At 32.9% G+C, this 26311-nt stretch overlaps 1 protein-coding gene across 2 annotated transcripts; it reads left to right on the top strand.

Moving 5' to 3' along the window:
* Positions 1 to 2387: 2387 nt before the first annotated feature.
* LOC111911470 (MADS-box transcription factor 23) lies at positions 2388 to 19995 on the top strand. Of its 2 annotated transcripts, none has more exons than XM_042896855.2 (9): positions 2388 to 2523; positions 2781 to 3004; positions 15796 to 15874; positions 18651 to 18712; positions 18882 to 18981; positions 19062 to 19103; positions 19185 to 19268; positions 19367 to 19491; positions 19582 to 19995. In XM_042896855.2, exons 2-9 carry the CDS (start codon positions 2823 to 2825, stop codon positions 19586 to 19588), a joined length of 681 nt encoding a protein of 226 aa, XP_042752789.1. In that variant the 5' UTR covers positions 2388 to 2523; positions 2781 to 2822; the 3' UTR covers positions 19589 to 19995. The 2 variants fall into 2 exon arrangements, with proteins under 2 accessions (XP_042752789.1, XP_042752790.1); XM_042896856.2 differs by lacking the exon at positions 2388 to 2523 and adding an exon at positions 2545 to 2683.
* The last annotated feature ends 6316 nt before the right edge of the window (positions 19996 to 26311 follow it).

Raw genomic sequence — 26311 nt, 5'->3', positions numbered from 1 at the left:
GAACATATGTTTTAATGTTATTTATAGTCATTGTTATTGTTAATTTATTTTTTAAAATTTATTAGCTTAATTTTTTATTATTTCGTTATAATTATTTAAAATATCAAACATTGCTTTTTGATTTTAAAGCTAACAATATAATCATTTATATAGAGTTATTTTTAACTATTATTTTTGCAAGTTATTTTAAGCTACTTATTTGAAAACTTTTAACGATTATAAAAATATATTTAGAAAATATTTTAGTTAAATTGATATTACAATTTAGTTTTTGCATTTATCACTACAATTTATCAATTTTAACTATTTACAAAATATTATTTGGTTTTTTAAGTGGAACTAAATTTTATATTTAAGTTGACATTGTAATGTTATATTTAAATTAACAATTTAAGTATTTTGTCCAAACTGTTCAAAAGTTGTAACTTTAAATTGATAATGGTTTACATACAACAACATATTAAATCTATTGAATTAAGTGTAATATGTTAAAAGTTAAATACATAACTTTATAAGTAGAAGTGAAGATATTATTTTAAAATTGAAATATAGTTTATTTATGATTACACTTTAGGTTTGATATTTATTTAACATTTTTAACCAACTTATAATCATTATTAGAAAGACACTACAATTAATCATTTTTAACTAGTTACAAAATTTTCTTTAGGCTGTTTAAGTTAAACTGAAATTTATATTTAAGTTGACCTTGTAATGATATATTTAAATTAATAATTTAAGTATTTTATACAAATTGTTCCAAAATTATATCTTTAAAATGATAATGTTTACCTCCAACAAAATATTAAAACTAATAAATTAAATATAATATGTTAAAATTTAAAAAAAATATAACTTTATAAGTAGAAGTAATGATATGATTTTAATATTGAACTTTAGTTTATATATGATTACACTTTAGGTTTGATATTTATTTAACTTAATTAACTAACTTATAATTATTATTAAAAAGAAATTCAAAAGTCATGAGAGTTTCAAATGAATGTGGTGAAATGAAAAATGTATGGGAGTTTCAAATGAATGTGGTGAAAGGAAAAATGCTTCCTTTATAAGTATATAAAGAAACTAGGTTTGAGGCCCATGTATTATACGAGTTTAATTAAAAAAAATAAATATAAAATTTTAATAATTTGAAAAGTTTGAATTTATAAGAAAAATGAGAAAAATTTGAATTATTAAAATTAATGAGACTTTAATGTATTGAATACATTACATATATAAACTCTTTTTAATAAATACTTTACATATATATTACCTTACACATTAAATATGAAATTTTAATTTAATAAAATAAAAAGTACAATAAAATGACAAGTGGAAAATAAAAATTTTAAAAAAATCTAAAAAATATCATGTGTCCAAATAAATGAGAAGAAGACATGTGGTAAAAAAAACATTTATTTATTATAGTAGATATATATTAAGAAATGTAAAAGAATCTCATTACACCACGTGTCAACGATCCATATATTCAAAATCGCATCAAAAGTCTACCCATTAAACTTTGTTAATTTATAAACTAAACATATTTCTGACAGTGTCATGTGACAGCACACATCCTAGCCACAAACTTTGTTTAATTCGTTAAGTTTAAGGTAGGCTCAGTAGCTCTCTGCGGTTAATCGGTCAAGCTGACACGTGTCCTAAAACGCTTGGGAGTTTGGTTATTTTATCGTACTCGGAACAAGTACAGGAAAACCGCCTTGTGCGCTCATTGTTTTCTTGTGTAGAGAAGGGTTTTGGTTTTCACCAACCCTGAAAACCACTTTTCTAATATTATTATATAAACATAATACATATATAATAATCAATAAAAGAATCTACTTTTTTTTTTAATATAAACTAAACATATATTTTTTATGATGAAAGAAGCTCATATTATTAAGGAAATGAGGAGCGGAAAGGATTGTAACAAAGATTCCTTTATCTTCATATCATAAACAAAAGTTGAAATTTTGTTTTCATTACCCGAATATATGAGATTTTCTAATATATGCCACGTATAAAAATCATTAAATATTAAAAATATTATCATAGTTAAATGTGAAATTTATTTATTATAAGAAATATTGACATAATTAAATGTAAAATACATTAATAATCTCTATAATAAATAAATTTAACATTTAATTATAATGATATTTGTAATATTTAATTCTTATTATATATGCCGTTAGGCACATATTAGAAAATCTCTATATTATAAACCTAATGATAAAAAAAACCCTTCAATTAGAAAATCCCTATATTATAAACCTAATGATAAAAATAAAAAAAATAAAAAAAAAAAAAAAAAAAACCCTTCAAGTATATACGAAGGTGGTCAATTATGAGTAAAGATATATTATACGAATAATGTCCCAAAACTTATTCTTTCTATTTTAGTTTTTCTGGGAAAGGGTACATTTTTCCATAACTACTGAAAAGGTTACTGCTTCAAGAAGGCATCTAGAGCACTTGACTCTTTCTTCTTTGAGTTTTCATCGTACTAGCCTCAAATTAGTAAGCTTTCCATCTATAAACTGTAATCTTACTTTCTTCATTTCTTGTCCTTTTTCTATTAACGTCTATAAAATTTCTACAATTTAAACAACTTATAACCTTTGATCGATTCCCTCGAAAAGGTTTCTAATTCTGGAAAACCCTCGTAGTATACCAATCTGTATGCACTATCTGTTGCTGTATCATGATCGATTATTCATCTTTCTTTGTGTTCATATACGATCGCTGACTTTTTAGCATAATATGTATCATTTCAGATTAAGGCCGAAAGTGAGTCAACAAAACCCTAATAATTAAGTATGGGGAGAGGAAAGATTCAAATCCGGAGGATCGATAATTCGGCTAGCAGGCAAGTGACTTTCTCGAAAAGGAGCCGTGGATTGTTGAAGAAGGCAAAGGAGTTGGCGATTCTTTGTGATGCTGAAGTTGGACTCGTTATCTTCTCTAACACTGGGAGACTCCATGAATATTCTAGCTCAAGGTTTTGCTAACTTTCACCCTTAACCTTAATTTATATATGCTTTCTCTCATGTTCTTTAAGTAAAACTGTTAAACCAATTAGCCAGTATATGCATTGATTAATCTACAAAAATAAGTAAAAAAATAGTGTGTGTCTTCAAGATATATGATTTAGGTTAGCGTTCTTGGTGATTTCCTACAAGTAAACAATCAATCGATCAGACGTAGAAGTTATTTTCATATGGAGATGTAGAATAGCACGAATGATGTTTGTGGATGGTTTGCAAGAAATATATATCCTGGCCTTTATGTTGTTAGAACATAATCTATGATGTACGAAATTAACCCAATATATATCATTCTTTCTGGTGTTGCGAGAGAATAGAATAGAGGTTATTAAGGAAATACATATTGGTGAGGGTAAGAATATTCATTAAATGCATAGAGGCACTTATGGTCGGTTTCGTAGGTTTCTCTTTAATTTATTCAGTTTGGTTAAATTGTTTTCAAGATATAGTTAAATTAACCCCAAACGAACCACATAATTTTTGATTTAACATGTTTAAGGTTATTTGGTTTTGAGATATTCACTTTGGTTTATCCCGGATAAATCGAATTTAATTTTAATTCTACACTTGGATAAAATGGATCCACACTTAATTACACATCAACTGAAACATCAGTGTAGTATTTTAAAGCATATTTTTCTTAACAAAGACAATTTGCAAAGTACATTTCGCACATATATTCATGATTATGTGTGTCAAACCCCACCACATGTATGTAGTTTAAGCATCACTATCTTCGGGCAGTACGTTAAAGTTGAGAAATATAAATATTAAGCTATAGAAATAAAGGAGCTTAAAATTAATGAAATGGATTACTCAAGTTGCTCTAAATAGTGAAAAATTATCTATAACTGAACCAGTCTAACCCAACTTGAACCTAATAAATCAAGCTCCTTTTGATTTGGGCTATTCGTTTTTTTCCGATACCGCTATGTAAAAGTAACTAATGCTAAATGATCCTCTCCGTATTTAGATTCAAGCTAATGAGTGCAAGTTCTGCATGTCAAGATCGACTAGCTATCTCACACGGAAGAATCCATATATCCTATGTAATGCTAGCTAATGATCTGACCTTTGGCAAATTTCACAAAAAGCTACATATCGTAGTAGTTAAAATCTTATTTTTTATAATGGTGGTAACGTTATTAAGAAAAAACGCCTAGCGAGAAGTAAACTACAACACATTACAAGAAAGCAATGAAATAGCTAGGACACAAAATAGTAAAATTAAGGCTATACATTTATGATAAATACTTTTATCCCAAATAGCTACTCCAACCAACAAAGCAAGACACCTTTCTTCCTTGTTCTTTGTTTGTTCCTTATTTGGACGATGATCACACCAAGAGGAGGGGAAGGGGGCACTGCCATATATAGCCAGGTAAAAAGCATGAGGCAAGTTTAGGATTTTTAATAGTGTTATCTTAAAAGCCTTAACTACCTTCCTTAAACACCAACATTAATGAGTGAGCGTTTTCAAAAGCCATTAAGTTTGTAAAACTATAACATTTTAATTAATCAGTCACGGCTTTAAATAATACACCATTTTATTTATTTTTCCTTGTTTATAAAATATCACTTATAAATATACTATTTATTTCATGTGTTTAAATGTTCTTCATATATGATCCATATGTTTATGTATAATTAACAATGCTATGAATTCTTTGTTAATTGCATATGGGATCTAATAGATTCCAAATTATGCAAAATACATAAGCAATCAACTATACAGACAATGCTAATTATAAAACAACACATCACTCTCCTTAATCATGCATGAGTGTTTGTATCTACAAATCACATATATCAACTTGTAATGTTAAATGAGTTCCCTTCTTAGTTTCTCTTTGTTTTGATATCATTGAACATGATAAATGTATCAAGTCTTTCTCATATAAGTTTAATATAGCTTTCTCGATCTATGAAATCGAATAAGATATTCAAACTTAGTTTACCATTATTTTAATATTGTATGGATGTAGCGACAATCTTATATAGTCATGTGTGTTTAATTCAATAAGGAGCAACAATATCACACTCCCACAAGTAGAGATTCAAATCACCACTTGCTTAAAGACGTTCATCATCAAGTTTCACAACAAGCTGATAGTATCATTTATAATGTCTTATTTAGAGGAATATTTAACAACTTCAATATATAATGACCCACTTACTCAGAAACCAAAATATATATCATATCAAAGGATATATAGATACAATCGTTTTCTTGATTCACCAAAAAACACTAATTTATGAAGTGATATCTAGAGATTGGGTGAATTCATGCGAATTTGGCTCTCATCAAGACACATATCTATCCGCATGAATGTTAACCATTCATATTTATTGCCAAAAAAAATGATTTAGTATCTGAATTTAGCATAACCACTTGTTATTCGTGAATTAAAGATGCTAATATATAACATAGTAATGTTTGCTTAAATTAATCATATAATAATTTAAACCAATGACGTGTTTGGCACGGAGCTTTTGAAAGCGTTTGGGAGCTTTTAGCTTTTAGTTTTTGACAAAACTCTCTAGTTTAAGCAAAAAATTTCGTTTGTCAGTACCAGCGTTTAGCTTTTAGTTTTAACAAAACGCTCCGATTCTAAAAACTACTTCATGTAGCTTTTAACAAAACGCTGCGGAGCTTTTGAAATAAATTTCCATAATTACCCTTAAATATATATATATATATATATATATATATATATATATATATATATATATATATATATATATATATATATAATTTTTAATCAGTTGTCCTTTTATGTAATTTTATATATTTCAAAAGCTTCCAGCTACTTTTGCCAAACATTCATATAACAAATAAAAGCTACAGCTTCACACTACCAGCTACCAGCTACTCGTTTCCAGCTAATAGCTACTTTTGCCAAACACGCCCCGAAACTGCTTACTATTCTAATATCCAAATACTGAAATTATTTACACATCAGAATAAGCTACTAGCATTGAAAACTACATACACTTCATACAAGGTATGGTTACCAAAAACATATTGGCTAATTCGTTTGTATTTACTTTAAGAATGCTAACTTCACTTGTTTTGACGACATCAAGAATCAAGAAGTGAAAAAGTGTTGATTATCATGAGTCATTCCTTTTGCCATTAGTTTATCAAGGTAACAATATTGTTATAATATATGACTGAGAGTTACAATATTGTGTATTATGATAAGTTCAACAAAGAGCTTCCCATTTTAGATAACTCCGGCCTGCATCTACAACTGGAATTATTATGTATTACTCTATTATAGAGTGCACAATCAAGATTGTTTATGTGCAACTCTAGATATAAGTAATCAAGAACTATCTCGATTAGTATGGAATTTCTCATGAATATAACTAAGACACCCTTTTGTATGGGCATCATTTTTAGAAAACAATTTGCATTTTTTTAACCTTCATATGTTTAGAAACACGTAGGTTAAGTTTGGAAATCTTAGTCAGCATTCCTGTCATTAATTCGGAAGGTTAAGGGACAACTTAACAATCCAAACTCGAAGTCAAACTTCCAAAAGGTTTTCAAAAAATCAAAATATTTGTCCAAATTTAATATTGTTGAAAACATATTTAAAAAAAAAATCATTGTTAAACAGCCTCAAAGACATCAATAATATATCAAAAATTTCAAAGCAAGGTAATACATATGCACATACTCCTAAATAAGGGTGTCGAACGCGTAAAATTTTCGGGTTTCAGTTACAATGGGTCAGGTAGAACGGGTATTTCCTTAAGAAAATAATACCCGATACCCGACCTATATTGTAATTCGGGTTTCGGGTATTCGGGTTTGAGGTCGGGTCAGGTAATTATCGGGTATACCCGAAAATTTCCTAAATGACACTTATTGATAATTTTTTTTTTTTTTTTATTTACATGTTGGTTGGTTTCATAAAGAATTGGGTAGGAAAATACTCCATACAATTAACAAGTACATATATAATAACAATACAAATCATTATAATATGTTATGTACTTTTTTAATTTCATTATGTGCGATAGTGAGAAACTGAGAATTATGACGACGGTTCAAGACTTCAGCTTCAGCGTTGTATTCCCTTTGCAAGTTTGCGTCGACTGTCAAGCCATCGTTCATAAGAAGGAAACGAAGGGTTTTGTTTTATTTAAAGTGTGCGTGCGTGACTGCATTGTATATTTGCTATTATTTAAAAAACGAATTCGAGTATTCGGGTATACCCGAAAATAAATATTCATACTTAAAACCCGACCTATATTATTATCGGGTTAACCTATTACCCGAATGTTCATACCCGTTACCCATTCTACCCGAATTCGGAACGGGTCGGGTGGGTAGAACGGGTTTCGGGTTTTTTTGACAGGCCTACTCCCAAACCTCACGTCCTTTCAAGTTTGAATTGTCTTTGACAAACAAAATCGGTCAAATCCAATTATTATCCAATATTCCAATAATATAAATTTATTAGAGTAAATTGCACGAATGGTCCTTATGTTTAGGGTAATTTACACGTTTGATCACTAACTTCTTTTTTTAACTAAGAAGGCCCCTACTGTTTGTTTTTGTTATGCACTTGGTCTCTGTCTTACCTAAAAAGACTTTTACTCTTGATTTTTAATTTATTTAAATAAACACACCCCCAATCCCACCCACTCACCTTACCTTACCTACCCCACTATTTTTCTCTATTTAAATAAGTTACTTTTTAGGTAACACAGAAACCAAACGTTTAACAAAAACAAATAGTAAGGACTAAGTACGTAACAAAAACAAACAGTAGGGACCTTCCGAGTTAAAAAATTAAGTTAGGGACCAAACGTGCAAATTACCCTAAACCACAGGGACCATTCGTGTAATTTACTCAATTTATTAATACATACACACCAAAGTGTCACCACAATATCCAAAGGTCACCCTTGTATAATTATGGGATCAAGGACTAGTAGAAGGAAATCCAAATATCGTACTCCCTATTGCCTTCTTAATGCTTATTTTCAATATTGGTTTGTACACACATACACACGTAAACACATACACACACACTCATATATATATATATATATATATATATATATATATATATATATATATATATATAATGGAAAATGATAGGATATTGGATTGAAATTAAATAAATAATGGATAATCCATGATAAAATTTAAATGGAAAAAGCTGAGTCAATTCAATCAGTTTAGCTTTAGTTGAACATAGTGAAATAAACAATGAAGTAGATTTGATTAGTTAGGAATAACACCCATGAGAAAACTAGATCGGATATTTTCTACTCTAAGAACGTGTTCGACACAGATCACTTAGGAGTGTTTGAGAGCTTCCAGTTTCTAGCATTTAACAAAACGCTCAATTTTGAACATAAAGTCTCGTTTGGCACTACAAGCTTCCAGCGTTTAGTTTAAACAAAACACTCCAAATCCAAATGCTACTTCGTGTAGCATTTAACAAAATGCTACCAACTAGAAGCTACCATCTACCCGCTACCTACTATTTTTGACAAACACACCCTAAATCATTTGATGAGAATAAGTTAACACCCCTATTTCGAAGACCGAACAAAAATGTTAGATGTCATATTAGTAATTACACTAACATCATGATGAGGAATAAAAATTTACAACAAAAACTTTTTCCTTTCATGGGATTGTCCAATGGACAATATAAGTGTTTGGAATCAATAATAAAATGAGGTACTAAATAATAGTTTACAACAAGGTTTTGTTTAGATTTTGTAGGCTTATATTCCAAGAATGGCTAAATTGTTATTTGATCCCCTTTATCAAATACTAACACATTAGTGTCATATGGGTGTTATTATAGTCACTTTAAACTCAAGATCAAAGATATTAAATGGAACAACTTTTTCATGTTAAAATAAAGACTTTAGAAAACTATGAACCCTTTAAACCTTGGTATTCTTCCAAAATAACTATTAAAGAAAGGGTTACATCCCTTAAATGGGCTCACCCAAGATCGGTTTGCATCAACCATCCATGGACTACACAATATTTTTTTAGGATGCAAACCCAATCCCATATCGGTAAAAAGAGAAACTAGATTCTAGCATATAAGGCAATAGGTAATCCCTTATATAACGAATTGGTTTTAGAAAATAAAACCCTGTTATTCTTCTATGTTGAGCATGTTTAGGCTACTAACGATCCTTACAAATGATATTAGAGCTATGATCATAACCTAGATGATGTGGTCAGTGCATGTGGTGCTATCCTTAATAATTCTCAGTCCAACAGAGTTGATCCTAAAGCTTTGTCTCGAAAGTCTTCCTGGTGGCGCAGGTAAGATAATCAACGTGTACCGAGAGTATTAGCGGCATAAAAAAGGATTGGATCTGATGAATAGTCATTGAGGGGAGACCAAAGAAAGAACTTGGTTGGGGGGGGGGGGGAGGGGAGGAAAGGATTGTTGGGGTGCAAACCCAATCCTACATCGATAAAAAGAGAAACTAAATTCTATCACCTAAGGCAATAGGTAATCATTTCTATCACCAATTGGTTTTAGAAAATAGAACCTCATTGTTTTTCTATCACCAGTCATTCCCACTCGTAGGTTGTCTCGTACTCTAGTATTTATGTGCGTCATAAGTTTTTTATAATATGTTGTTCTTTAAAAAAGATCATCTTACCATACACTCTCAATGGTGTGTACGTATTAGGATCAAGTTGATGTATAGTAGTGACATCCTTATGCTATCGTTGTGTACACATACTAAAAGCATCCCACTTGAGCAAGATATAGCATTGTAGTGACTTTACAGACTTCGTACATCACTAGCATAAAATCTCTAACACCCTTGATCGACCAAGGACATAATATCTAACAAGAAATTATTTTTTGTTAGTTTGGTAGATTGCATTTGTGTAACCCATTCATTACATGTCGGTCCTCATTAACACTTTATACCATGACATGTATTTAACTCTTATTATGTTCTTTGAATTGTATCATAGTTATCAGGTGATGATCATCTAAATTTTCTTGTTATTTGTTTGTTGCATTCATACTAGTACTTTATGCATCATAAATTATAAATCCAACATGCATGAGGAATATGAAATATTAATCAATTTTATCCTGTTCAACACTTGAACTTACAAATTGATACTTATTCAATGGCATGGTAAGTAACAAATTGAACTAATTTAATATTTTATGTATGTTCATAGCTTGACTAGATCCATTTAGTCACAAAAGTATAGGCTACTAGAGTAATTTTACTAATCAATCGTTCATGATGTTACTGTCTTGAAACTCATCGACTTCAACAACTTCACAAATTCCATCAGTGGGTATTAAGCTCGTAACCAACTGCTTACATCTTAAGTAGAAATAGAATACTAGTAAAAAAACTTACTAAAATGGTTGCCACTTTAGTTACTGTCTTGAACAATATGTTTCTTTTTTATTTTTACCGCTTTAATGATCCAAGTTTCCAAACGTGATATTCCTTAAAATTAGAAAATTTTATATACTTGAGTAAATTTCACTAATCAATCATCCATGATGTAGGTAGTAAAATTGGTGTTTAGTCCCTATTTTAAAAAAAGTAACTCGGACCATACTTTCTATTGTTATAAATTACATATTGTGTCTCTGATTTCGTTATATAGCTATAAAAAGGCTTGTTTGCCCTTATTTATTTATTAACTTAAAAAATTAATCCTACTGATAACCACCCACATTCATCCTACCATCACCTTAAAACTTAAACTCATGTACATATCACATTTGTTTCAGCCTCTTCATTAACCCCATTTTGTAAACCCTAAAGAGCACCACCGCACTCGGATCAGTATCATCAACGAAACCTATTGAACCCTTATCATTGTAGGAACCGTCAGACCACCCATGTAAATCTAAAACTCAAACCATCACCCATAGATCTATATGTAAATCTGAAGAAACCGCCACATCACCAAAGCAGCTGTCATACCTCTTTTATTTTCCTACTTTACTTCCCTTCCCTACTCGACTTAGCCGATCACCTGTAAATTTCAGAAACTAGGGTTTGGACCATGTGTTTAAAAAAAACAGGTTTTGAAAGTTTGGATTTCAAAAATCAGCTCACCGTTGAATATTGAATTAAGTTGGGATTCCATTTCACCACATCTACCTATGCAGGAACCCTTTTTTCCTCTCTTATTTGATTCTTTGAATCTAAAGTTTTGATGCTCAATTTCATTTTTTTGGGCTGGTTTATATCTACCTTAAGTTTTGGGCTTCTTTTTTATAAACTGAAACTGAAAATTTCTTGTCGGAGAAGACAGACGCTGGATTATAATGAGCAGGATCTAGAACAACCATCACCATCCGTATGATTTTCATTTCAATTAGGATTTCAAAGAATCATTCTCAGGTTTGATTTTGATTTTAGGAATCAATTTTAGGTGTCTTTTTATTTAGGTTTGGTGGTTGCAAGATGTGGTTTCTAAAGGTTGAGAATGAGGACTAGAAGAGAGATGACAGTAATAAAAGACACATTTCATTTTCTAAAAATTATAAGTAATAAAAATTAGAGTAAATTAAACAAATCGTCCCTTGTGCAGGTGCCAAAAGATACGTTCAGTCCCTATTTTCAAAAATTAATTAAGATCGTCCCTAGGTTGTCATTTCCTTGCACGGTTAGTCCCTATCTTTGTTAGCCATTATTGGTTGCCATTTAAGTGCTTCACATGCCTTGAACGCTTGCTAGGGATCATCCCTCGTTTATTTCCAACTTGTATGTTTCATCCCTCGTTATTTTAAATTTACGTGTTTTATTTTTTTACTCTGCATAGAATTACTCTATTACCCTTAGTCTTTTATTTTTAGTTTTAATAATAACGTATTTTGTATTTAAAACAAGCTAGATTCCACCCTACCCCTGGCCCACCCACCTACCCTAAAAATTTAACCTAATCTATCTTCATCCCATTTATCTCTAGGACCAGCTCCCAAAAACTATCAACATCACAATTATTGTCGGATCAACATAGTTAAACCACTAATCGTCATCGCCAAAGATAATAAACTCACCAGAGTAGAGAATATATATATATATATATATATATATATATATATATATATATATATATATATGTGTGTGTGTGTGTGTGTGTTTGTTTGTGTATGTGTGTGTGTGTGTTTGTGTGTGTACGCGTTGGTGTAATAACAAGAAAGAGGGAAAAAGAGATAGAGATAGAGATCTATATTTTTGAAAACAACTATGTTCAAATATGTGATTTAGGGTGCGCCATCACCAACCCTTTTATATCTAGATATCAGATCTACATTCCATTTGAGGATTTATAGTTCGACAACTTTTATGTCTTCTTGGATGGTGACAAGTAGTGGTTGCTAGAACTGAAAAAGTAGACAACGAATATAGGGTTTTGATCTAAATCTCAGCCACTCTAGATTTTACATCACCGGTGGGATTTAATGACTGATTTTGGGTTTAAGAGATTCATCTCAAAAATGAATTATAATCAAAGGTTTTAGATTAAGATTTGGTTTTAATTATAGGTTTTAGATTCTGGTTCTAGTACCAGATTTGGGTTTGAGATTCAGATTCAAGTTTTAATATCAGATTTGGTGGTGACCAATGGTGGTTGCAAGAGGTGCCAACCGTAACAGGAGATAATTGTCGATGGTAACAAGAGGTGGTTTTCATAATTTAGAAAGACCACAGAGAGAGAGAGAGAGAGAGAGAGTGTGTGTGTGTGTGTCCAATCTAAAATGTAGCATCTAGTTTAAATCGTTTATTATACTAACTGTTGCTCGTTAATAGAGCATCCAATCTAAAATGTAGCATATATTATCACATAAGAAAAAGGTACTAATAACATTTATATTGAGTTTATCTCATAATTTTGGAGTTCTTAATTGCAAGGAAGTCTAGGACCATACTTGCTCCTCTAGGTAGAAACATGAAAGTGCGATTTGGGTACCATGGTATTAAAAACTTAAAATCGAACATCTTCAATGGAAAAACTTTAGCACCTTGGAAGAATGACTTCAAAACCCTATGGATCCCTTTACACCTTGGAGGTTTTTCTAAGACGACTATTAAGGAAAAAGAGAATCACATCCCTTAAACATGTGATATTTAACGTTAACCCATGATGGGTTGTTCCTAGCCAACGCATGAACTATGCACTATTTCCCTTAGGGAATGCATAGACTGAGTCACCAAGGGCTAGGTTTGGGATTTCCTACTCCTAATGTTTCTCATCCTTTAGTCTTTAGTTGTATGTTCCTCGTAACTCATTATAGGATGTCATTTATAGGATATCATTTTCATTAAAAAATGATTACACCATAACTATGATCGTTATTGTGTGATCATAATAAGATCAAGTGGACATCTACAAAAGGACGTTGATATTTTATGGTTATATACATACACTAACAATAAGAAATACCCCAATTTAATGATTTTAATGTTTTTTCGTTATTTTTTTTTATGTTTGGTAATCCCAAGGTTCTAAATAACTTTAAGTTTGACTTGGCGGCAATGTCAAGCCTCAAGCTTTTACAAGTTGTGATGAACCATGTCGCTTGTAAGACATGACTTAAGGCGGCAATTATATATATATATATATATATATACACACACACACACTCTACTATTATCCATCTTTATATACATATATGACTTAAGGTGACATTTTGTTAAAGATTTGTGTCATGTATAAGCCTTGGAGCTATGACGTGTCATGGCGAAGCCATGACGATCTTTTTAGAACCTTAGGTAATGCTACTCACTCAGTTTTCACAATTTATCATCTTACATGTGAAATAGTTTGTTTGGGTACAAAGTTAGTTTTTCAAGTTAACATATAGATATTTAGATTTACTAAAATAACAAAAGTCAAGTTGAAGAGGGAATGCATCAACTTGATTTACACATAAGAGATAAGTTGTGCCATTTGAAATAAACCATCAAAAGTCTTCAAAAAGATTTGTTTTCAACAAAAGAAGACAATAGAAACAACCATATATAGACGACTAATTTGTTCACGCTAAGAGGAGGTGATGGCGGCCTATGTATATTCTCTTCCAAAAGATCTCAATGTTAGGGTGTCATGAATACTTCGTAGATAATCCTACGAATAACATAGTAGAATGCCACCAATGAACCAGAGATCTTTGAAGAGAAGTTATATGCTTGTTTAGAACATATAAATTGTGAAGATTTTGATGAAGCTCTATCTAAAGTTGTAGTGAGTTTACCAAAAGGAGTTTGCTTGTAAATTGAGTTAACAGATGTATGCAAGCCCTTGTTGGAACTTGCATAGGAGGAAATTGAAACCCATGATTGTTAAAGAAACATGATTATATATGCAAACCCAAAACATTGAATGAAGCCATCAACCAAGTAACAACGAGGAATTATTAGGCTGAGATAAAAAAAATAATAAAAAAAAGGCTCACATGACACTTACATCATAATCATGTAACAACTAGAAGCACCACCATGATGACTCGTTCACACCCATTAAGTTAGCTTGAGTATGAAATACAACAACTAGGAACATAAGAGAATTATTTCATATGCAGTGAAGAATCTACTGCAAAGCGGACCTCAATTACTCCTACACTGCCAAACAAGAACAAAACCAAAAGATATGGTCTTGAATATAAGGAGTTTCAGATCGTGAAACCCCAAAAAGACTAAACCAAATCGTCACTTCCCTTATTTGGATCTTGAGTATAAGGATCCAAATGATAGGGATATAGATAGACCAAAAAGGTATCAAACAACTCCTAATATAATTATATAAATTCCAAGGTTTTAACTTAGTAGTCAAAGCTTTTTACTTTCTTTTATGATGTGTGGTATTTCTAGTTGTTCATAATGTTACAACTCAGTGCATGTTCGGTTAATGGATCCAAATGAAATCTGAAGTAATTGCTATTCAAAGTTCTATTCCTTGGCATATTCAGTTTCCAAATGCCAAATAGACGGATTCATTTCCATTATATTTCTCCAAATTCCATGTTTGATGGATTTTACCATTCATAGGGAAAGTGTATGAATTCAATTCCTATTCCATTTTTTATTAAAAATACCAAAATACACAATTATATGTATATTAAATACATAAAAATAAAAATAAAAATTCATCATAAGAAAATTATAATCTATTCAATTTCTATCATTAAAATTATATTTTATCTCCTACCAACCAAACACATTACCAACACAATTTATTGAGATTCTTATTCTTTGAAAGATGCAACTCTTCTAAAATAATTTTTAAACCAAAGTCCAGCCCCTTGGTTTCTTATGTTAAAGCTTATATGCCAATATCTAACTTTAATTATTGGAACATAAGCAATGAATAAAAGAGCAAGAATTCTCTCTCAAAATCAGTTATGTTTTTTTTAACTTCCATCCAAAAAAGGAAACGTACTATGATCGGGACCTATTTTGTAAGATTCTAACATGCTTTCAAAAAAGGGAAAGGTACTATTATTCACCATCAAAATCAAGAAGGAATTGATTCACCTTCATTGAAGGATGTTGCATAGACAACATACGGTCACCTTGATCAGTTCAGTGAAATATGAACCGGTTGAGGAAGGTGGTTATCGCTTGATCAGACAAATTTAAATATATTCCATGGAATTCCCATTATGTTACAAGCATTATTTTGTAAGATTAATTCTGACATGATTTCAAAAAAATTGATAAGATACTAATGTTTGATTTTGGTTATCAGCATGACAAAGATAACTGAACGATACAACAAAGCAAAGGATGAACATCATCATATGTTGAATCCCACTATGGAAGTTGAGGTACCATTCTTCAAATTCCCTTAATTGTTACAACTGCATTGATATAGAAAAAATAGCTTAATTTGTTTTTCTCTCTTTCAATTTACTTTCTATAACCAAAACTTTAAGCCATAACTACTAAGCATAGTATTTTAGTCAAACCTCCCACTACTTGTTAGTGACATTCTTGACATCCAGTTCATAAAATGATTAATCACTCATAACCAAAACAGAAGCTAGTTAACCCCGACAACTTTCATCGACACTTTCAATTTTCACCTGTCAAGAATTAATTCTTCAAACCTTTCAAAAATACGAGTGTGCATAACTAGCTATGTATGTATTAAAGAGTGTGCATAACTAGCTATGTATGTATTAAAAATGACAAATTTCTCTTCTCATATCCCATTAAACAAGATAGTCCATGAGCATTAAACACTAGTCCTTAAACATTTTAAGATTCTTAAAGATATGTAGTCATGAAATAGTAACAAAAATTCAGATTCCTTCCACCTAGGTATCTCAAACTTTCTTTGAAAATGTTTCACCCCTCATATTTCATTTATGTTCCTTATATGTGAAATTATGTAAATTCTAACTTGTTTACCTATTCGACTAATGACTTGGAAATGACATGGCAACAACGTACGTGGAAAAATATTTAAAATAGTTTCATTAAACAATAACCAAGTTTAATTTTTGTTCTTTAACAGAAGGGATGACTTGTTAGCATAAACTGCTAGGTTGGTTTTGTTTAGGATTATGTGGAATTTTCATGTCATAAAAAAGAAAATGCAAAACATCTTTAATTAGGTTTAACAGGAGGAACCGATAGTATGCAAACTCGGTGTTCAGAATTCATTGGTGTGTAACAAAAAAACTTGAGTGGTAAAACCTCTTCAAAGAAACTTAAAAGGTGCCTAGGTGAAACAAGAATAACACTTAATTAGTTGGTATTTAATGACTGATCCAATCTTTAATCGCCAGTCAAATACCTGATAAAGCTTTGTTCAGTGCGTATTTTTTTAGCGTAAAATAAACTAGGCTTCCAAGTTGTGTCATCACCAAGAATAATGCATTATATACTACGTATCTACCTTCAAAACCTCCTACCCTATTTTTCCTCCTTATGCCTAATGCATCTACTTTCTGACTAAAAGCATTTAACCTCTGAGAGTCGAACCGAATTTCAAACTTTGTGCAACTGCCACCTTGAAATCACCATGAACACGCAATTCTTGTTATAATTTTGTTCTACAACTTTCACAAAGTGAGCAGCTAGAAGAAAGGAAAGACTAAAGCTGTGATAACTTGGCCATATCAGAAACTACACCATAAACAAGTACTTCCAATCCTAGATTATTAGTCTCACATCATGTATGCCATCATAGTAAAGGCACTCTCCCCTATTGATACAAAGTTTCTAAGTTCCAATGTTAAGTTTATAAAGAAAGTCTTACAATTTTGACACAATGTTTCTATGTGTAAATATTGGACTTCCTATGGAATATCCTTTCACTTAACTAGGTCAAAACTGAGCACATACATGACGATAGACATGGGAGTTAAAATATAGATAGAACTTGCAGCAACACAAAATGGCTATTTTAATAGTCTGAGTGATCTAGGTGTAACAACCAAATCTCAATCTGGGTAGACCTAAAAAAATTTCTTATTAGAAATAACATTAATTACTTAAGAAACATCAACAATATTACTTCCTATAACTCTATAACTTTCTATATAAACCATTACGCAATTACTCAACCGTGTTTAACTCATTTTTCACCATTTACATAAAGGAGCTGATAATTCCCCTTATAATTTAAAAATATATTTTTCCTTTTATGCCCCTTTGAAAACATAACGCTCGTTGAACTTCATTTTAATTTTGCTACTGTTTCTAATTCTGAATTTCATACATTTTATTTGGAAATGATTTCGTCCCAACGTGATCTTAATTTGTTTTATTTTTTTTAGTTTCATTATTTTTTGTTTTAGTTTAATTATTATTTTATTATATGTTATTAAAATTATATATATATATATATATATATATATATATATATATATATATATATATATATATATATATAAGTTAATTATTATTTTATGATATGTTATTAAAGTTATATATATATATATATATATATATATATATATATATATATATATATATATATATATATATATATATATATATATAAAAGTTTAAGTAAAACCAACTAAGATCACGTTGGAAATTATAGGTTTCAAATAAAATGTATAAAAATCAAGATTAAAAATAGTGGCAAAGTCAAAGTAAAGGGCGTTGGTTATTGTTTCTAAAAGGGCATAAAAGGGAATATGTATTTTTATTATTTGGATAGATAAAAATTTGAAGTGGAATTATCAATTCCCTTTACATAACATATATTAACATATGAACATTCAAGGTAATTGGTAGTACTATTTACCCAGTCGAAACCATAAATGTAAACACTTCTCTTTTAAGGCATTGTACTTACAACTAAATCAAATGCCTCAAATTTCTCCCAATATTCTTACTCCTTTCGCATATTGAACTAAGCTACTTACCAAAAGCACTAGAATTCACATGATATTGTATCATGAAAGTATGGGTGGTATATAACTCAAGTTTTGAACTGGGTAATAGTTTTACAAGCTTTTATTTCATTTACTTTTTCTCAATACATGGGTTTAATCGAAAGTTCCGTTCTAGAAGCTTTAATCCAGCATGTCAACAACTATGCATGCATTATAAAGAATACTTCAAACATATTTTTTCCATCACTAGTTTTGGCAAGGGGAAGCAGCTCGGTTGAGACAACAATTACAATGCTTGCAGCATAGCAACAGGTATTACTTGCTCACTCAATTACAAGATACACATGAGGACTCGATAAAGAAGAGTCATAAGATTGTTTTACTTTTATATCATAGGAGTGGTTTCTATTATTTATATTTTTAGTAAAATTCGAATAGAGGATATGTTCTTTCGCCAGTGAAATAATATTTACCTTAACAGGCAGCTTTCTGGAGAAAGGATTTCTGGCTTGAGTGTCAAAGAACTACAAAATCTGGAAAACCAATTGGAAACAAGTTTAAAAAGTGTTCGTATGAAAAAGGTAGTTCTCTCATTCAAAAAGTTCACTATATCAACTATTAAGTCATCAATAATGCTAAGCATGCCTAAATTTTACTGCAGGAACAAATTTTCACAGAAGAAATCAAAGAATTACACCGAAAGGTACAAAAGTAAAACAAGAAGTTCCTTTAGATTATGATTTGTGCATGAAATTACAGTCTTTCACCAATACTACTATTGCAGGAGAATCTTATGGTTCAAGAAAATAAAGAACTACACAACAAAGTAAACCTCGAGAATCAAGAGAAAGCAGAATTGCAAAAGAAGGTACTGGAATAGATCGAAAACAAGATAATTAAATTCTTATTTACCACTGAAAATATCAGGTCCAATAAGCAAGCCTAAGTATAAGTTCATCAATCCAGATTTATGGATTGTGGAGTACGAATGAAGTAAACAAACACTACAACACCTCCTTTTCCTTAAGCATTGATAACAACTTAAATGCAACACAGAAGGATGACATAACAGCAGAAGCCATGAAACTAAGGTAAGAACCATGCAAAGAATGAACAAAATTCCATTGAACCCAAATATTCATTTTTAAGCATGTAATATAAGATATTGAAATGTGTAACAGGTTATAACGAATCGACATATCTGGTAGGGACCATGAAATTGTTTTTATAACAAATGTACAAGAGACTTGAGCAATAGAAGGTGCACCTAGGGACCACGAATCGACATATGCTGTATTCTGCTGTAAAGCTCCACCAACATTGTAAAAAGATTCAATCATGCATAGGTCGTCAATGTATTCTACGAATTCCGAATGTATAGTTTCAATAATATAAAATGTGAGGAGTATGATTTAAGATGTTCTAAAATATGATGTCTTTAAATTAAGTATGTATGTACTCTGTATTGTCCAGAAAACCAAAAGTGTCATCCAAGTTATTTTCATGGACAAATTACTTGGCATGTTTTGGATACATGATTTCTTTGTTGTTTCTGTTGATATTAATATGCATGGCCCCTTTGTTCCTAAATATAATGGCATCATACATTTCTTATTTTTACTTTTCAAAAGCTTCATGAGCCCATTTTATTGTCAATCATGTTTTCTAATTATGTGTGAGCTCAAAAGTCAAAACAAAAAAAAAAAGATACAAAAGGAGAGCATGAAGAGGCGGAAACTCTTTATAAGTTTCCTTCCAAACAAACAAATATCTAGAAGTGTAAAAATGTCCGACAATTTTTACAATCCTGAGTAAATTACAAGATTCATCCCTCATTCAAGTGTTAAATTACGCGTTTAGTCATTAATTTCTAAACTATTTTAAAAAATGAACTCACCATCCGTATAATATTTTTTTCTCACTCGTACGTCTCTTATTAACATCAAATAACTGTTTTACCCTTTTCATTTAATTTTTATTTTACTTATCGCCATCCCCCTCTCCTTCCTCTTCCACCACCGCCCACCTTTTGTTTACTCCATTTCTTGTGTCTTGAAACTTGTATCCAAATCCAAACTAAAATCAATAGCTTCTTTTACACAATTGAAAATCAAAATTAGACAACTCTAAGAGGTTCTTGCAAAAATAAAAAACAACCAATCCTTGCAGAAATCGTAAATCAAAGTCAAACAATCCTGAAACATGCAACCAAAACCTGAAATATAAAATCAAAATCCAACACTTCAAGTGGTTCTTTTAGAAATCGAGCAGTACACAATTGCAAAATCAAACTGGTACCTCTTGAAACCACCACCGGAACCTCCTACAGCCACCACCGACAACTCTTGCAACCCCCAAATACTAGAACCATAATTTGAAACGTGATACTAAAACCATAATCTACTTAGACCCAAATGAAATCAACACCAATTTTTTGAAATCTGAAACTAAATCAACCTAAAATCTGAAACCAAAATCAACACCAAATTTGTAAAAGAAGTTGGGGAAGAAGCAGATTATTAGGGAAATCAAAGAAGTTAAGGAATGAAACTACAAATCTGGAAATCTTGAATCTAAATCTAAAAGTCAAGTGTGTTGAGAAGCTTCAAAAACGATTTCTGAAATGAGTTTGTTGGAGAATCTCGAAGTTAGGGTTCTTAGTGTTAAATTTGGTAAAATCCCTTGTAGAGTTTTCATTATATTACAGAATATGAATATATAATACAATAGTTTATATTGGGACCCATATACTATACAAAAGTATATAAAGAACAATAAACAATAGCTTAACACACACCCACAGTTTCAGTTTGGGGTTCAAAAATGTTCATAATGTTTCGAAAGTCGAGGAATAGTTGTGCAGGGAGTCCTTTTGTAAATATATCTTCAAACTGATGTGCTGATGGCACATGCAAGACACGCACATGGCCAACCGCAACATGTTCCCTAACAAAAAGCAAATCAATTTCTACATGTTTGGTACGTTTGTGCTGAACTGGGTTAGAAGCTACGTATATGGCACTGACATTGTCACAAAACACAATCATAGCCTTAGTTAATGGGCAACACAACTCAAGAAGATGATTTCGCAGCCATGCAGCTTCAACAACGACATTAGCTACCGCCTGATACTCAGCCTCTACACTTAAGCGGAAGACAACATGCTGACGTTTAGAAGACCAACATATAAGATTGTCACCTAAGTAAACGCATAATCTAGAAGTAGATCGACGAGTTTGAGGACAGCCAGCCTAGTCAGCATCAGTATAAGACACCAAACTATTGAATGAAGTTGGATGCATAAAAAAGATTATGTGAAAGAGTGCCTTGAAGATAATGTAGAATGCTTTAGAGGGAAAGAAGATGAGGTTCACAAGGACCATGCATGAATAAACAAAATTACTGAACAACATAAGCAATATCTAGACGCGTGGAAGTCAGATACTGTAAGGCACCAACAAGGCTCCTATAAAGAGTAGGACCGGAAACAGAATCACCTTCAGGGGAAAGTTTGGGATTAGTGTCGGTTGGGGTGCGGCATGGATTGCAAGAAGACATGTCGGCACGAGATAGACTTTCCTTAGCGAAAGTACTTTAAGAAACGAACATTCCCTCGGAAGTGCGAGAAGCGGCAATGCCAAGGAAGAAAAAGAGAGAACCAAGATCAGTCATGGAAAATTTAGAAGATGATCGATAACTCGAGTGATAAGAGAAGGGGAGAATGCAGTAAGAATGATGTCATCAACATAAAGAATAAGATAGATCTGATTTGTGCCCTGTTTATAAGTGAATAAGGAATAGTCGGAGCGGCTGCTGCAAAATCCAATGGAGGTGATGAAAACAGGAAACTGTTCAGGCATGTGGTGCTTGTTTGAGCCCATATAGAGCTTTGCGAAGACGACATACATGATTAGGAAAAGAAGGGTGAACATAACTGGGGGATTGTTTCATGTAGACCTCCTCGGAGAGATCACCGTGAAAAAATGCATTTTTGACATCTAGTTGATGGATGGGCCACATTCTAGAGATGGCAATGCTAAGAACCGTGTGAATGATGGCAGGTTTAACTACAGGACTAAAATTATCATGAAAGTATAAACCGGGATGTTGTGAAAAACCTTGTGCAACAAGTCGTCCTTTGTAACGATCATGTTTACAGTGACTGTCAAATTTGTGACGATAAAGCCAACAACATCCAACGATATTTGCATGGGGAGGAGTAGGAACAAGCTCCCATGTATGATTGGATTTAAGCACTGACATTTCACTATCCATGGCCGATTTCCAGTTAGGATCATACATGGCTTGCACGGGGGATCGAGGAATAGGAGACATATTAGAGGTAATGGAAAGATTGAAAATTCGGCGAGGCTTTAGAAAGTCAGTGCAAGATCTGGTAGTCATGTGATGACTAGTAGGAGCTATTGGCGATGGATCATTGGGAGCAGGAGGAGAAGAAGATGCATGAGAGGGATGGTTGAGAGAAGGAAAGGAAGAAGCAGCAAGAGGAGAGCTGGTAGATGTTGAGGAATTAACTGTTACCGATTCGATGACAAGAGAAAGGGAAGAAATACTAACCATAGGAATAGAGACAAAGGAAGGAGAATCATCAGGAGTGAACAAGTCATAATTAGAATCAGTTGGAGCAGTATGAAAATCAGAAAATAGAAAATGTTCTTCATCAAAAACTACATGTCGAGAGATAATGATACGTTGAATGATTAGATCAAGACATTTGTAACCCCGATGGTCTATGGAGGGGCCGAGATAAACACAAGCAGAAGAGCGTTGAGACAACTTGTGTTGAATCATAGAAGAATTGTTTGGGTGGCCGGAAGGAGATTGATAGTATGAATGGCGGTGAGTAGAGCTTTTGTCCAAAACATGGGAGGTGGGGAGGCTTGAAATAAGAAAGTGTGAATGATGTTGATGAGACGTATATGGACAAGAAAAACAAACTTTGATGTTGTTTGTTTGAAAGTAATTTAGTATAAATTTATTATTGAATGCACGACCGTTATCGCATTGAAATAGTTGAATGTCAGTTTTAAATTGAGTTTGAACGTAAGCACGAAAATTGAAAAATACACTATAAACATCAGATTTGGAACGTAAAGGAAAAACCCATATAAAATGACAGAAATCATTTAAGAATTAAACATAATATTTAAATCCATTCATACTAGTAACTGGAGATTTCCATAAATCTGAATGGATCAACTCAAACACATGAGTCGTTTTAGTTTACAAAGAAGAAAAAGGCAAACGACAATGTTTCCCAAGTTGAAAAGCATGGCACATGGGTAATTTATTCGTAGAACTAGAAATAAAATGATGAGACTGTAAAAAATTTAAGACAGGAGATCCGGGATGGCCTAGTCGTTGATGCTAGGTGGGTAGAGACACAACAGCAAAAGTAGTAGCAGTAGTCAAGGGAAGGACATGGTACAATTCACCAATACTATTACACCTTTGAAGGAGAGTGCGTGTTTTTAGATCCTTCATGGAAAAACCAAGAGGGTCAAACTCAACAGAAACATAATTATCAATAGTGAAACAACAAAAAAAAGATAAGATTCTTAACCATATGAGGAGAAACAAGCACATTATTTAAGAACATACGGTTGTGGGAGTTTAGAAAAAATGTTTGCCCTATGTGACTAACGGGAAGTATAGCACCATTACAAACAATAATTTATTTAGATTTACATGGTGTTAGAGATAGCAAATTACCTTGGGTGAATGACATATGTGAACCTGCACCCGAGTCCATCTAGAAGTTGTTATCCAGAGGTTGTTGAACTAACATAGACTGGAACACGGAAGACAGATCAGTGAATTATGGAGAGTTGGCATGACCGCCAAAAGCTAGAGAATTCATTTGTTGCTGAAAAGTTGGTTGTCCAGTTAAGCTTTGGTGTCCATAAAAGTTTTGTTGTCCAATGAATGGTTGTTGAGACATGTTAGTGGCGGAGAAAGAGACTAGACCAAGAGGCTGTGTACCGAAGTGTAACGTTCCAAAATTCAAGACTAAAAATTTCTTTTACAAAACAGTACTTATAACAGAATTATCAACCAATAGCATAATCAAAGTATTAATTTCCAAAACATATGTTCATTATCAAAGTAAAACATCCCAGGCTGTCTAATCTATGGTGTGTGCCATGCGATCATCCCGAACTCTTCCTTCTGCTACCGGAAGTACCTGAAACCAAAACTGAAAACCGTAAGCACGAAGCTTAGTGAGCTCCCCACCCTACCACATACCATACATAACCACACACAGCACATACTGGGCCACGCCCGCTATTCTGGGCCTCGCCACCTACCTCGGGCCTCGCCCGCTACAACGTCCCCGCCGCTCCAGGCCTTGCCTGGCTTCGAGCCCCGCTCAGATACAGATCTGTTTCGCTTAGGCCTCGCCTGTCACTGGGCCTCGCCCGCCAATATATACTAACATATAACATATCACAATACATAAACTAAACATATACTACCGAATCCTATTCTCAAGGCCTCGCCTATCTTGGGCCTCGCACATGTCCTGCAACTGATGAGTCATGGGACCCCGTCCACGCTCCTACTGATAGTGAGATACAGGCCAGACCCACACTCACCCTTTCCCAGACCTGGGCCTCGCCCCTACTCTGCTGCTAATGAGATATGGAACATCGTCCATACTCTGCTGCTGGTGAGATACGGAACCTCGCCCATACTCACCCTTCTACTAGGCACATACATGTATCACACAGACAACAAGTATAACTATAATGCAATCCGTTCCTTGGGCACCCGCCCGCTACACTGGACCTCGTCCTGAATATCATACTAGGATACTGTGCCTAGGGCTAACCCTCGGGTCTTCCTACTTATAACTACATGGGTCGGCATTGTGGCCGTAGACCCTTTCACATAAGGGGAAACTCACCTGCACTTGCTGAACTTGCTGACCTTTCTGCTGTTGCCCGACAACTCTTCTGAACTGCGGCTCCACTAGCTCCCTGAGCTATCAATATCAATATAACACTTAGTCTAACTGTCCCCCAAAAGTCAACTAAGTCAACTCTGGTCAAAGTGAAAGTCCTGGTCAAATTCAACCTTCCAGGTCAACCCTACTCGCCGAGTCTGCCTACTGACTCGCCGAGTTCATATGCTCAGAGTCTTTCCATTGGCAACTCGACTCGTCGAGACAGCCCATGACTCACCGAGTCCACCTATTTCCGAGTCCTGTCTTGTCCAACTCACTGAGTCTCCACCCGACTCACTGATTCGAGTCTTAACTCGAAGGGTCTGGGATTTCGCAACCTGACTCGCCGAGTCCAAGAACAGAATCGCCGAGTCCAATGCAAACTTCAATAGACTCGCCGAGTTGTTCATCCAACTCGTCGAGTTCCTCCTAATCTTCATACTACTTGCGGAGTCCACTCGAAGGACTCACCGAGTCTATTCAGTCCTTCATATAATCATAGGCTTTTTGAGTCATGCAGGGACTCCAAACTGTAGATCCACTCTTCCAAGGCCTATTCCTCACGTAAAGTTGCAAACTTTACGTGTAGCTAAGGAGATCTAGGCCCAAAACACTCCATACTCGGGTTTAAGACAACCATGCTTCACCTACACCCCTAAGACTGATTCTTTATGACTCTCTAGGCCAGAATACACTTAGATCTGAAGTAGCAACTTCAGATCTGGACTTCTAACTCCAATTGGCTCTAGAACATGGCATAAAAGCCCCAAATCTCATGACAAAAAGGAAACTATGAGCAAAGGAGTGAAGGTAATGACTTCTTACCTTCAAATGCTCTGAAAAGCCACACTAACTCTGGATCCAAGGCTTCCTCTTGCACCACTATGAACTTCCTTCTATTCCAAGCTTCAAATCGCAACACCAAGGCTAGATCATTGCTCAAA

The sequence above is a fragment of the Lactuca sativa genome, chromosome 7 (assembly GCF_002870075.4).
Source record: "Lactuca sativa cultivar Salinas chromosome 7, Lsat_Salinas_v11, whole genome shotgun sequence".
Lineage (NCBI taxonomy): Eukaryota > Viridiplantae > Streptophyta > Magnoliopsida > Asterales > Asteraceae > Lactuca > Lactuca sativa.
This window is presented reverse-complemented; position numbering and strand designations above follow the sequence as displayed.